We start from the raw sequence: 13,906 nt of genomic DNA, 5'->3' as shown, positions 1-13,906 counted from the left end.
CTCTCTCTCTCTCTGCCCCTCCCTGACTCACACTGTGTCTCTCTCTCCCAAAATAAATAAACATTAAAAAAAAAATCTCCAATATAGAGCCTATTTAAATATATTAAAATAAGCTAATATTTAGTTGATTTAATTTGGCTTCATACTGAAGGAATTCGACTTAAATATTTAATTATACTGTAGAGTAGATCTTAAACATACCTTAGGGTCTATTACTTTCGCCTAAATAACTGGCGCTACGGGCTCTTTTCAGACTGGAAAGCGGGGATCAGGTCAGGTCTGGCGCGCTCGCTGCAAGGTTAGCATCCGGGGGCCACAGCGCCCCCTACCGCCGCGCACGCCCGCGCCCTCACGGCTGTTTTTGCTCCCGCCCCGCAGGCATCGGCAAGAACGTCATCTGCGACCGCACGGCCACGCCGCTGGACGCCTTCCGCATGATGTCGGCCGCCCACTACTACCCCAAGCTCATGAGCATCATGGGCAACGTGCTGCGCTTCCTGCCGGCCTTCGTGCGCATGAAGCAGCTCATCGAGGAGGGCTACGTGGGCGAGCTGCTGGTGTGCGAGGTGCAGGTGCACGGCGGCAGCCTGCTGGGCAAGAAATACAACTGGAGCTGCGACGACCTGATGGGCGGCGGCGGCCTGCACTCGGTGGGCACCTACATCATCGACCTGCTCACCTTCCTGACCGGCCAGAAGGCCGTCAAGGTCCACGGGCTGCTCAAGACCTTCGTCAAGCAGACGGACCACATCAAGGGCATCCGCCAGATCACCAGCGACGACTTCTGCACCTTCCAGATGGTGCTGGAGGGCGGCGTGTGCTGCACCGTCACCCTCAACTTCAACGTGCCGGGCGAGTTCAAGCAGGACGTGACCGTGGTGGGCTCGGCCGGGCGCCTCCTGGCGGTGGGCACGGACCTGTACGGGCAGCGCAACAGCGCCCCCGAGCAGGAGCTGCTGCTACAGGACGCCACGCCCGTCAGCAACTCCCTGCTGCCCGAGAAGGCCTTCAGCGACATCCCCGCGCCCTACCTGCGCGGCACCATCAAGATGATGCAGGCCGTGCGCCAGGCCTTCCAGGACCAGGACGACCGGCGCACGTGGGACGGGCGGCCGCTCACCATGGCCGCCACCTTCGACGACTGCCTGTACGCCCTGTGCGTGGTGGACACCATCAAGAGGTCCAGCCAGACGGGCGAGTGGCAGAACATTGCCATCATGACGGAGGAGCCCGAGCTGAGCCCCGCCTACCTGATCAGCGAGGCCATGCGCCGGAGCAGGATGTCCCTGTACTGTTAGCACGGACTGGGGGACCCAGGGGGACTCAGGTCTTCAGCGTGGAGCCCGGAGAGGGGGAGGGCGTGCTGGGGCAGAGGTGGCCGCGAGGAGTGCGGGGGCGGGAAGGTGGAGGGGCAGGGTGAGTTAAGCGGCGCCTGGGAAGGTGAACCCCCAGCCTGGGTGAGGGGCACCTAATAAGACTGTCGCTGGCCGAGCCAACAGCCCGGGAGTGTTCAGGGGGCCTGTTCTTCCCGAGATCACCCCTGCGGGGCGTTTGCATGAGGAGGAGGTGGCGTAGCCTCTGTGGCCCCCTTACCATGAGAAGCAAAGAGGGGGTGCTTTCCTCCTCCCTCAGCCCTCCCCTACCCATCGGCCTCCTTGGCAAGCCAAATGCTCCCGCGACCCAGTGGCCAGCTCGGTGGGTGCCGGCTTCCCGGCCACCTGCCTCTGGCGGGAGAAGGCAAATCCTCACCCGTCCGCAGAAGCCTGTTAGTCTGGGGGGAGGCAGGGGTGCAGTGGGCTAATGAGAAAGCTCAAATTCCGGAAGGCCACTTAAAATATCTGGAGGAAAGACTACTTGGTAGCGGAGTGAACAGTGTGCTTGATTGATTGGTCGTCCTCTTAGGAAGCGGGAGGGTGTGTCTTCCTAATTGGTACCTTGCCCTGCGCCCCGCCCCCAGATGGGATAAGGGAGAGCCGGGAATAGCAAGTAAGCCCAGAGGAGAGCACCAGAACGCAGGCTGCGGAAGCAGAGTAGGCCGAGAATAAACAATAGCCCTTTGGGTTTGGCATCAGTTACAAAGCGGCCGGGAGCTGCCTTTAATCCTGTTTCCGGTGGGGTAGAACTAAGTGTAAAGGGATGTGGCGCTCAAGTGTCCTCTCCGGTGGCTCTCCAGTCAAGGGCACAGCCTGAATGGGTCAGTCCCGAGCCGCCCTCGCATGCTGCGGGCCCCACTTGTTGCAGTGGGGTTGTCCCAGCAGATGGGAAAGGGAGCCAGCCCTTGGCGGGCTTTGGTCTCCAACACCCGTGTCTCCTACCAAGCCGGTAAAGGACTTTTAGGAGATTCACCCGGCTTTGTGAATTTAAAAGGGAAGCCTTCGGTTCCACGCAGATATAATCGTCTTCCCTTAAAAAAAAAGAAAAAAGAACATGTCAAGGGTGTTTTCCTTAGCTTTGACCTTTGCTTTCAGGATTCTGACACCTGCAAGTTTTTGAATGGGTATTAAAACAGAAGGACAATTAAGGAACATCACTTTCAGTGTTTCTAATATGGGGTGTTAGAGCCACGGAGGGGTATCTTCACGTAGGGTTGAGAAGGGTCACGTTGGGGGGAAAAACGTATTTTTCCCCTCCTTGGTCTCTTGTCTCCCTTGTCACGCCCTGATTACAGAGAGCTATTACTGGAGATGACAGACGGCTGCAGGCTTGGAGTGGGGTGGTTGCAAAGGGGAACTGTTAGAGATGCACACACACACACACACACACACGCACACACACACACACACACAAGGGTTTGTCAGTCCTCACCACCACCAAATGTCGCTGAAATAGCTCTTAAAAATTCAGACCTCTCTCTTGAAAGAAACACCAAGTCATTTTGAAACTGGGAAATTATCCTTAATCCTTCACCCCCCCCCCCCAATTAGACACTTGTCAGGGTTGACTGGGGAAGACGAGAACTTCTGAATCTCCATAGCTTTTGTTCACAGGTCACAGAAACCCAACGGTTGTCTTTGGCACACACCTGAGGTTTAGACGTCTTTTCAGATGACTGGCAGTAGGGGTAGAAGGGAATTTAAGCGGCCGAGAGCCCCTCCCCCCCCACCCCAGGCTCTGAGGAGGCAGAATCTGGAAATGAACAGTATATATAGTCCATTGTATTCTCCATTCTCCTCCCAGGGTCAATACACTGTGATGCCCAGGCTGCCCGGGGGGTGCTTGGTGGGCATGTCCAAACACCGCAGGAATGTTGGGTCATTTTCCAGCCCAGTGAGGAAGGATTGCCTTCCCCAGAAGAGTCACCCCACTGCTGCAACACGGCTAGGCGAGTCAGCCGGAACTCTCCAGGGTATGTTATGGTCCCTGACATCATTACTTCGTGGTGAGCATGCTGGCTTTCGTAGCTACCAACTCAAAACCAGAGATTTGGTAGCATGGATGTGCCCCAGTAATAGTGGGAGCAGACAGCCGTGCCGTGGACTCTGTCGGTTCAGGTTCTCCTAAATTGCCTTCTGGAGAAATAACTTTTGTAGGAACTGAGTGGAAAGAATTTTTTTTTTTTCTATCTAGCCTGAAAGGCTGTGATTAAAGATGAAGGGAAAGAAAACTTAGATTAAACTCTATGGGTCTCATTTTTCTAAGTCGTTTATAATCTAAGTAGGGATATTCCAGGGGTTTTAATTTTATGTTTCTGTACTTAACCCAAAGACTTGGGAAGTTGTTTTTATTTTCTTCCAAAGGCCTCTGAGTCCTGTGATAAATAGTGTCTAAAACACAGATTCTCGTTTGAGGCTAGGGGATATAGAAAGAATATATATTCTTTAACAGAAGCATGAAAAATATTTTAGTGAGTGTTCTCAAATCCTACCTACTGAAATGCATGTAGCAGGTAGATACAGGAACGAGAGGAAGAAAAGACCTAGGTAGTTCATTTTTTAAATACAAAAATTCCCGGAGATGAGTTTAAGATATTTCTTTCGTGCTCCTTTTACCCCCGAACTACCACTTGGCAAACCTCGATTGCGAGCCGCAGCGGGCAGCTGAGATCTCAAGCTCCCCACAGGGCTCGCTGGGGCCAAGTCCCAACGCTGACTGGTGCGCTCTGGGGTCTGGGTTCCCTCAGCACCACTTTGACCCAGGATGAAGCCCCGAGCAGCGATCCGGCCCTTGTCTGCTTTGGTTACTGTGTTTCAAAGATCCGGTGTCCCAGAGGCACCGCCCTTAGGGTCTCACATTTAGTCCCTGCGGCTTGATTTGTTCCCGTTTTTTCTGGGGACGCACGCCTCCGGTCCTGGAAACGTTGGCTCGTGCCACTGATTGAGAGAGGGCGGGGCATCACGGGTTCTCACCTGGCATTCACAAGGGCTGGGGACGCTCTGGGCTTATTTGAGAAGTTTGGATTCTCTTGAGTGCTCTTCTGGAGAGCAAGTCCATGACCACCGTCAGCTTTTCTCTGACGTCCTCTCTCGGGGGGAGAGATGTCGCAGGGTACCACACACACTCCTGATCTACTGGGCGGGAAATATGTGTGTCACATGTACGTGGACCCTGCGGTGGCAGCCGTGGCTGACTCCACTTTAAGCCGAGCTTCTCCCGGCCCCCTTCTCCCGTCTGCAGAGAGCCATCCAAGCATCCTCTGTGCACCAACATTTCTTGATCATCCACCGTGCGCAGGGTATTTTAGGTGAATGATCTCGCTTAATGCCCTCGGCAACCCCGCGGCATTGGCTCTCGTTCTTCCCATTACACACGTGAGAAAACCGAGGCTCTGAAAGGAAGAGTGACTTGCGCACAGTCACACGGCGATTAAAGCAGAAGCTGCGTCACCTGGGTCCAAAGCTTGTCTTCTCCAAACCACGCTGCCTCCCACGGAGAGAGGTGCGTACCCCTGAAGTTGTCGCCAGGCAGGAAAGCACTCCTCGCTGAACACTGAGGGGGCTGTCCTCACGCCCTGTGGCGCATCCGGGACTCATGCCGGGTGTGACTTGTGTGGGGCTCTACACCACTGCGGTCCGTACCCTCCCGCTGAGCAGAATGCCACATTTGATGTTCTGCCAGAAGGCTCCTGACAGGGCTGCGAATAGAAGTAGTCGGTGTCTCTGCCCCTTCCAAAATGGAAATAGCACTCAGCTTCCTTCCTTGAAAATCGACTTGCTGAGTCGGTTTCGATCGTCGGTGATGCAGCAAGCCGAGGAGCTGGGGATTTTCAAGACGTCATTGGCCGACCGTCATAGGTGGCCTTGGATCTTGCCCTTGGTGGTCTAACAGCGGCACGTGTTCTTCTCAGGGGGTGGGGCTTTTCCAGTTCATTTGCTTGTGACTCCGACTTTACCTGTGCGTTTTGCCTTCATACCTGCGCACTCTGTCAACTCTCTTCATCTTGGCTCAGAGCCGCAGCTGTTGAATTTGACCTGGGTCGGAAATTAGGTCTCCGGGAGGATCGCCTTTTATTGTGGCGGGGTTGGGGGGGGGGGGAATGGCAGCACGCTGGGGAGACATCCCGGGGAGGAAGGAGCTCTGTTTGTCTCTGAAGGGATGTCAGAGCCCCGGGTACTCACATCCTGTTGTCACAGCCCCGAGAGGTTCGGTGACAGCAGAGGTCACCCCCGCTTCTTCGGACCTGCATTCTAAGTCCCTTGCGGCTGCACGTAGCACCGTCAGGGCTCTCAGATGGGGACAGGGAGGCAGAGAGGGGAAATGACTCGTCTGAGGTCCCCCGGCTAGTGGGTGAACGAGCGACAATTACAATTCAGACCTGTGATGACCGTATTCCCCCAGCTGCTGTGGTTGCATCCATTTCTTAGCAACTCTATTAGGTCTTGAGTGTCCTCAGAAACTAGCCGCTCTGCGTTTCCATCGTGATCGTGGTGCGAACAGTTACCCGTAGTCGGTGTTCTACGTGGCAAGGATGGGGGACGCAACACCACCTTTGGGGTTTCCCGGGGCCCGCTCTGCTTCTGTGGCCCTCCGCTCCCCTCCTAGGTGCAGAGTCAGGCCTCCTGCTTCACCTGTTGCCTCCTATTTGTTGGCCATCAGAGCCCTGAAGTTTTACAGGGCGGAGGCCATGACCTTGGAGAGCTCGTTGAAAACAAACTCTCAGAGCCCCTGCGCTCCAGTCCTTTTCGGGACAGGGAGGAGGGGAGGGGGGCCATGAAAGGAAAGCCGTGTGCGTCTGCAGTGGGGCTTCAGTCTTAAGCAGCAGCTGGCATGTTCTCCCTGGCCTGTCCGCACCCCCCCACCCCCACCCCCGCCGCTGCCCCCCCCCCCCCCACCAGGCAGGGAAGCCGGCCAATGGCAGTGCTGAGTCTCCAGGGACGACCCTGACTGAGTCGGGCTCCCAGGACCTCCCGCAAGAGGAGCGAAGACCTCCCGCGCTGCCGTCAGGGGTGATGAGCTCGGTGGTCTGAGCCTGGAGGTGAGGCCAGCACCGTAGCCAAGTGACCGCAGCGGAAGGCGGTGGCCACCTGAGCCTTCTCTTCCCCGGGTCAGTCCCTATTTCCTGGAGCCCTTGCGAGGGCCCCCGAAGCCCCTGGCTCTTGGCCAGGCTCCTGAAGTGTTGCACTGCTGAATGCTCTTGAATCTGATGTGCCCTCTTTTTGTTGAAACCAGCAGCAAGTAGAGTAATCCCAAGACGCGTCGCATGCAGTAGCTCTCCGCTTAGTGAAGCGTCAAAAGCTGGCCTGGGCCAGTGTGGGCAGGGCCTACAGCATAGCCGTAGGGTCGTGCTGTTTCTGTCACTCCCCGTCCTGATCTCTGCTGTCCTCTGCAGCCGTCACAAGGGCTAAGCCGTTGGATGAGCCCCCATGGTTTCTCCTTATAAACGCAATGACCTACCTGTGACTCTGGTCTAACCCCAGGTTGAGAAACAAAACAAAAGCAAGTGACCCCACCAGCTACTTTGCGCCCCTCCTTCTCCTTCAGGCATCCAAACATATTTAAATATATTTAGTATTCTGCCCTGTGCCTTGCCCAGGGGAGGGAGAAGTTTCTAGCAATTATGGCTTTCTGTTTGCTGCCTGGTGCTTTTACTACTTTTTCTTCTTCTTTTTCTTCTTTTTTTTTTAACCCAAATTACATTTGTTTGGTTGATATTGTCAAGTATGTATTTATTGTGTTTTACAAACATGAGTATATATATATGTATGTATATGTATAAAACCAAACATATATAAAAAGTCAAGGCATGTATACTAGATATTTTAAAGAGTTATTTATCAAGGGGAAAAGATGTGTGTTATACAGTAAACAGAGTCTATATTTTATATATAATGTAGATAGCAAAAAATAGCTTATAAATTATAGAAGGTTTTGGTTTTCTTTTTTTATTATTATTAAAGGCAAAAAGAAAAAGAAAAAAAAAGGACAATGAATGCAACTGTTTGTAGTGTTTTTAAGGCCAAACTTACTGTGGGAGGAGACGTTCCCTGTGGTGGTGGTGGTGGGGTGGGGGGTCCTTGGGCCATGCAGTCTGAGCTCCAGACCCAGGAGCTGATAGATGCCCACTGTTGCTGCTGCAAGACTCAGGGGACCGTGGTTAGCATCGCTCAGCCAGCTGGCATGTGCCACCTTAACACATGGCCTTTTGCTGCCCTCCCCGACCTGCATTGGTGGGATAAGGAAATGAAAGTAGCCAATAAAGACGGAAGAGAAGCTACAATTCCTTCTGTTTTCCTGTTCTTAGACCCGGGTGCTCTGGCTCATGACTTAGGTACCTGGCCAGTCTGTGGGCTCGGAGGCAAGAACGTGGGTGGGAAGGAATGATGGTGGTACCTCTCGTGTGTGTGTGTGTGTGTGTGTGTGTGGTGTGAGGGATGCTGTCCATGTGTCAGCATCCATGAAACTGACCGTGGGAATCAACTGTCCTAAAGATTCACTGAACGTTCGAACTGGAGGCGCTTTAGAGCAGTCTGGTACAAAACATCATTTTGGAAATGTGGAGGTGGAGGGGAGATAATCTACCTGAGGCCACCTGGCTGGGGGAAGTTGGGGGCTGAGGATGCCTGGAAGGCTGTGTGTGTGTGTGTGTGTGTGTGTGTGTATGTGAAAGCTTAGTCCAGACAACAAGATGACAATGTAGACTTTACAATGGGGGAGCAGGTTTTAGAATTCTATTATTTTAATACCTTAACCTAATATCTCACACCAAGCTCGGAAAGATACTCGAATGGGCTCAACAAGAGCATCCTTACAAGAGCATCTTTGCTTAATTCGTTGTCAGCAGCATGTAAGAGCAACCACCTTGGATGGAGCTCAGCCTAATGAGATTCCCCATGGATGGGCTGGCTTTTCCTTTCCACCTCCTGCTGTCTTTCCACTTCTCTGCACATAGATAGATCTTACGGTCCATGCTTTCCCATCACTTAAGAACAGTTAGGAGGGGCGCCTGGGCGGCTCAGTCGGTTAAGTGCCAGCTCTCAATTTCGGCCCAGCCATGATCTCACGGTCTGTGGGATCGAGCCCCACGTCGGAGTCTGCACTGATAAGCGCAGAGCCTGCCTGGGATTCTCTGCCTCTCTCACTGTCCCTTCCCCACTCATTCTCTCTCTAGAAATAAATAAACGTAAAAAAAAATAGGAATTAGACATAATTTCACAAAGCCGCAATCTCGTCATTCACTCCTTCACGAGCAGGTCCTGATGTTGATGAATTCAGATCGCAGTCCGTCCATTAAGACCGTAGGACAGCCTGCCTCTCTATGGATTATTACAGTGCACGTGTAACACGCACATCTTACGGCACTGCGGTAAATCGAGGACCCGTTCTGAAGGTTCTGAAGAAGGCAGTAAGGATAAGTGCTTTGCCAAAGCTAAAGGTGCCATCTGCCCAAGCATAAGGGATGGTGGTGATGGGGTCTAGTCGTCCGGGCACCAGAGTGGCCTGACACCCGGCCCTGATGGGAGACTGCACTCACCTTAGCATTTATGCACCTTTGCAATCCAGGAGCCATTTGTGCCTCTGCACATTTGGAATCTCCTAGTGATGTTGGTTTCTTTCCATTCAAGCCCATTTCCTGTTTTGTAAACCAGGGATTCTACTGCCTCGTAGGACATCACGGGACACAAGCGTTGCTTTCACAGTCCTTCGGTCGTTGCTTAAAAAGAATGGATGCAATTGTGTTGCAAGGCATTCGAATCGTTTACAAGGTCAAAGGAAGAGAAACCTGCGTGTCCACCTTTGCCCACCTACCTCTCACCGCTGCCCTCCGCCCGCTGCTGCACACGCACACACAGAACCATTTTCCCATTTCTCTTCTCACCTGCTTTTTTATCTGGTGCATTTTTAGCACCTGTTGGGACAAGTCTGGCTGGTTCAGTCTGAACATCAAAATCACTGTAACAATTGTTATGAGAATCACACCTATACAAAGTATGCAGGATTCTGTACAGAAATGAGAAAGATAATTTCACCTCGGTCTAGAGAGTAGGCTCCCATTTTACTAACCCACCCCCACCTGACTCTTGCCTAAGCAGAAAAGATCCCTCCGCCTAGATATCCCTGGGCGGGTACACTCTGCAGTCACAGTGCCCCCTGCTGGAAGGCTGTCCGAGACAAGGACGAAAAAGACGCCCCCGCAGAGAGTTTGGGCCAATTCACAACCAGATAGACAGTTTTACAGCCTACTTAAGCCAAAACCTCTGCAAAAAAGCTGGTACAAAATATTTAAAATCCTTTGCCTTGTTCATTCAAGTTCAGACTTCTTCTGCACCTACATCTGCCGGCTAAATTCCCAAGACTTGAACTATAACAGCCTGATAGCATAGCTGGGGCCAACCACGGCTCTACAAGATGTGCTCCCCACAACTAAACCGCTTGTTGGATTTCCTCTAAAGCGTCATCCTAATTCTGGTAACACCTTGCTCTCCTGCTTTTACACAGGTTCTGGGCGCCTTGTATCATTTGGAACCCTCTCTCTTTAGGAATGCGTGAAGATGAAGGACTAAATAATTTTTTAGGACCCCTTCTTGGGCAGTTCTAGATTAATTCATTTCTTGGTCAATGATTGGTACACTGATGGGTCTCAATCCCAGAATCGCAGTCTGGATCATATACGTATGTGCATCCCATTGTCTCTGACTCGTTCATCATTGGCCATCAGGAAGGAGGGGACCCGTAAGAGCGTCTTGTGTGGCTGCAGATATGGACAGCATGTCCACAGCCCCCAAGGCTCTAAGCAGTCCTCAGTCTGGAACTCCCCCGAGGCACTAACACCCTTTTTAGAGAGCACCAAGGGGTCTAAATCAGAAGTCAGGAGTCCGACAAGGGCTGTGGGCTGTTTGAAGCTGCCTTTGGAAGGAGCGATCACTCCAGACTACTCAAAATCCAGGCCCAGGAAGCCATGACAGCCAGTGAGATGACAAGGGTCAGGAGTGGGGTGGGGAGCAAGACCAGGGCCCCCACTGTCCCTCTAAGCCTTCAGAGGCTGCTTGTCCGGGATGTGGGAGCTAACAGGGGAGCCCGGAGAAGTCAGTCAGTCACTCCTCAATATGCCAGGCTGAGTCTGGACTTGACATTCAGGTTCCTGCCGTGACACGGTGGAGAAGAGCTGGCCTGGAAAGAACAGCCGTGTATCAATCTGGCTGTGACGGACTAACACCCTACGGATCACTGATGAAGCGCGTGGGAGGCAAGGGATGGGGAGGGGAAAGAGAAGGGGGAGCTGGCAGTCGTGGGGGGCAGAGAGGGGAAGGGAGGGCGGCGGAGGGGCGGGGGGAAGGGAGTGGGAGTTCGTGCCCAGGGTAAAAGCAGGTGACGGGGAAAATAGATGAAAGGCCAGAGTTATCCACGTAAGACAGGGAAGGTTCTAGAGGTAAGTAACTGTTACATGAGGTATCTGAAGTATGGTTCCTCTGTGACTGGCAGGCCTCCTCTGTGCTCTGAGAACAGCTTGGGTGAGGGCGAGGAGAGCAGACAAAAAGGAATGAAGGAGGAAGTCTTACGGGAACCTTAAAAAGGCTGGCTGATTCGCCTCTAGAGCGGCTCAGAGCAAGCTGTTGGCATTCGCTGGACAATTTCCAGGGCCAGCCTCTGTGTTAAATGGGCACCAGACGCCAAGTGTATCTTGGATGCCACCCTCCTTTCTTGGTGCTTTTCCCGTTTGCCACTCTCCCAAACCTGAAGTCTTCAAGGATTCATCATCTGCCGTCTCCCCCTGCTGTCTCCCTCCTGGGCCCCAGGGACACACCCTCCACTGAAGAATCTGTTATTCAGCACCCCCCCCCTTTTTTGTGCACACACAGGGTCTTTCGCCCCCCCTCAGCTTCCAAAGACCTTGGCCACCAGGACGTCACTCCCATCTGCCTCCGCCTCTCGTACCAGAGCGTTCTTGAAGGAAGTCCCCGGATGGAGTGGACCCAGCCCAGCAGGCACGGCTGTTCATCGGCTACATCTAGTCCTGGCCTCTGCGGTCTTGGACCCTTGGCTCGGTCCTCAGCTCTGACCTGGCTCCTCTCTCTCATCAGGTTGCCTGTGACATCCAGGTTTCTCCCTTCCCTGTTTATAATCACATGTTGCTTTCATTCATCCAAACCGAGGCTGTGTGATGAGAATCTGCCTACCTGTTTTCCTGGTGACTTAGTATATATTGTTTCTTGGGGCGCCTGGGTGGCTCAGTCGGTTCAGCGTCTGACTTCAGCTCAGGTCATGATCTCGCGGTTCGCGGGTTCGAGCCCCGCGTCGGGCTCTGTGCTGACAGCTCGGAGCCTGGAGCCTGCTTCAGATTCTGTGTCTCCCTCTCTCTCTGCCCCTCTCCAGCTTGCTCGCTCTCTCTCTCTCTCTCTCTCTCTCTCTCAAAAGATAAACATTTAAAAAAAAAGACACCTTTTTTAAAGCCTACCCTGTGAAAGAGGTATACAATGAAAGTTAAAATCCCTTCCATCCCAGACCCACATTTCCACTTTCTAGAGGTAACCCCCACCAACAATCTGTATCCTCTCCCTGAAGTTATCTGAGCACTCACACAAATGTTATCTATGCTGTGCACACTGCTCTGTGTCTGGCTCTTTCTCTTAATAATGTATTTTTAACATCCTTCTGCATCAGCATATAAGATCGACCTCCTCCTTTTTATTTTTTTTATTGTTAAAAAAAATTTTTTTTAATATTTTTATTTAGTCTTGAGAGACAGAGAGAGGCAGAGTATGAGCAGGGGAAGGGCAGAGAGAGAGGGAGACACAGAATCGGAAGCAGGCTCCAGGCTCTGAGCCGTCAGCACAGAGCCCGACATGGGGCTCGAACTCACGGACCGTGAGATCATGACCTGAGACCAAGTCGGACGCTTAACCGACTGAGCCACCCGGACACCCCGACCTCACTCTTTTTAATGGCTTTCTGAAAAGAAATCTACATTAAAATTCTCATAAAAAGATTTTAAAACTGGAGAGAGAGGGTGCTGATGGTTGTACAATCACGTGAACGTACCAAGGGCCCCTGACCGCTACGCTTAAAGATGGTTACGTTGGTCAATTTTATGTTTTGCGTACTTTACCAAAACTTAAAACAAAAAAATTTTTTTTAAGCTTTCCAGGTGATGGAGCCTCCTCCTCTATATCTCTTCCCCTGATCAGGTCAGGGGACGCCTACTCTCATAAGCCTCTTTGCCGCCACCCAGAGCCCTGTCGCGCTGGAGAACCTGCAAGCCGAAGGACGGTGTGTATTTCTTTATGGAAAAAGATGATCTCGTTTCTAGGGCGCGGCTGTTACCATGAGTGTTAGCCAGTATGAAAGGGTCCTCTCCGAAGCCTGTCAGAAGTCAGCAGAGAGCTGGTAGGCCCAGCACTTCTGAGGACAGAATCCTTTTCAGCTCTGGAATGCCTTTCATCCTCAGCGTTGAGAGCTTTGCGGAAATTAGGCCAGGGCTTGTGAAACAATTCAAGCCCGGGTCACAGACAACCCCCAAAGTTTGTGCTAAAGCCTCCTTGTACTTTCTGTAACCGGCCTTTTGGCGTCCTTGACCCCGGCTAAAGGTATTAGAGAGAGCCTTTTCACAAGTGATATGTTCAGATAAGTTAAATCCCCTGAAATTCAACACCACGTGGTGTACCTGTAGGGTTGAAACTACTTCCATCGATCCATACCCTGGGGCAGTTCAGATTTTAGGGAACAAAAGCGGGTCTGGAGTACGGCACCGTGAACCCTTCAACCCCAGCCGGATAGATTCCCCCAGCGCCTCAGTCCTTCTGTGTCACTCAGAGAAATCAAGGAGCAGCATGGCGTTGGCCACAGACTGACGCAGGGCGCCAACTCAGACACTGGCCAAAGGGGCCATAGTGACCTGGCAAAGTTCCCGGGGGTCCCTAAATTCTTGTCTCTCCCTGTTAAGGAATCACTTAAAATCTCAAGTCTCAAAGTCTCAAGGCCTCCCACATTCGAGCAGCTTGGCTCTGTGGGTTTGCCCCAATCCCACCGGTAGGGTCGGGCGGGGGGGGGGGGGGAGGTTATTCGGTTGGGGATTAGAATTCCCCCAAGCTTTGTGTTTCGTCACTCTCTAGAGCGTGACATTATGCGGTGCCACTGCGCACATCAACATCTCAGCGTTTTGTGGAAGGGATCTTGGGTTGGGTGAGGCACGGCTCTGGGTTTACAAGTGCATCGGAGATTCATAGCCGCCTCTCGAGAATGGCTCATCGTGTAACACTCTCCCCCTGGGTCACCAACACCGTCCGCGCCTCTGTGACTTCTATTCCACTGCCCCCTCTGTCGGATTTTTACCAACTCACGCACGATTCCTTCCATTGTGGACTTGCCCGGCTCAGGCATGGTTCAGCGCGAAGACTTGGGATCCGGGGAGCAGCAGAGACTGCTGGTTAAATTCAGAGAACCAGGAGGCTGCCGCGCCCATTGTGTTTGTGTTTCACTGCTGCCTTTCCTCTGAGAGCAGATTGTTCTCAGACCTCATTCTGTGACCGAAGTC

General features: G+C 52.6%; 1 protein-coding gene and 1 long non-coding RNA gene across 3 annotated transcripts in view; one reads left to right on the top strand and one right to left on the bottom strand.

Annotated features, from left to right (window-relative positions):
- GFOD1 (glucose-fructose oxidoreductase domain containing 1) overlaps nucleotides 1–3,608 on the top strand; it is a 114,682-nt gene extending 111,074 nt beyond the window's left edge. For both annotated transcript variants that reach the window (XM_047103323.1, XM_047103322.1), the window contains one exon: nucleotides 379–3,608. In XM_047103323.1, the coding sequence (XP_046959279.1) occupies nucleotides 379–1,298 (920 nt within the window). In that variant the 3' untranslated portion in view covers nucleotides 1,299–3,608. The remainder of the gene's footprint in view (nucleotides 1–378) is intronic.
- LOC124529420 (uncharacterized) lies at nucleotides 2,073–13,906 on the bottom strand. The gene is made up of 4 exons (XR_006966328.1): nucleotides 13,705–13,906; nucleotides 8,909–9,088; nucleotides 7,404–7,596; nucleotides 2,073–2,404 (listed from the first exon to the last, which is right to left on the bottom strand). It is a non-coding gene; the product is annotated as an uncharacterized LOC124529420 (long non-coding RNA).

The sequence above is a fragment of the Lynx rufus genome, unplaced genomic scaffold, assembly GCF_022079265.1.
Source record: "Lynx rufus isolate CCGP_SWC_20201006 ecotype Redwood Valley unplaced genomic scaffold, mLynRuf1.p SCAF_6, whole genome shotgun sequence".
Classification (NCBI taxonomy): domain Eukaryota; kingdom Metazoa; phylum Chordata; class Mammalia; order Carnivora; family Felidae; genus Lynx; species Lynx rufus.
Note: the sequence above shows the minus strand (reverse complement) of the source record. Positions and strands in the feature narration are given on the sequence as shown.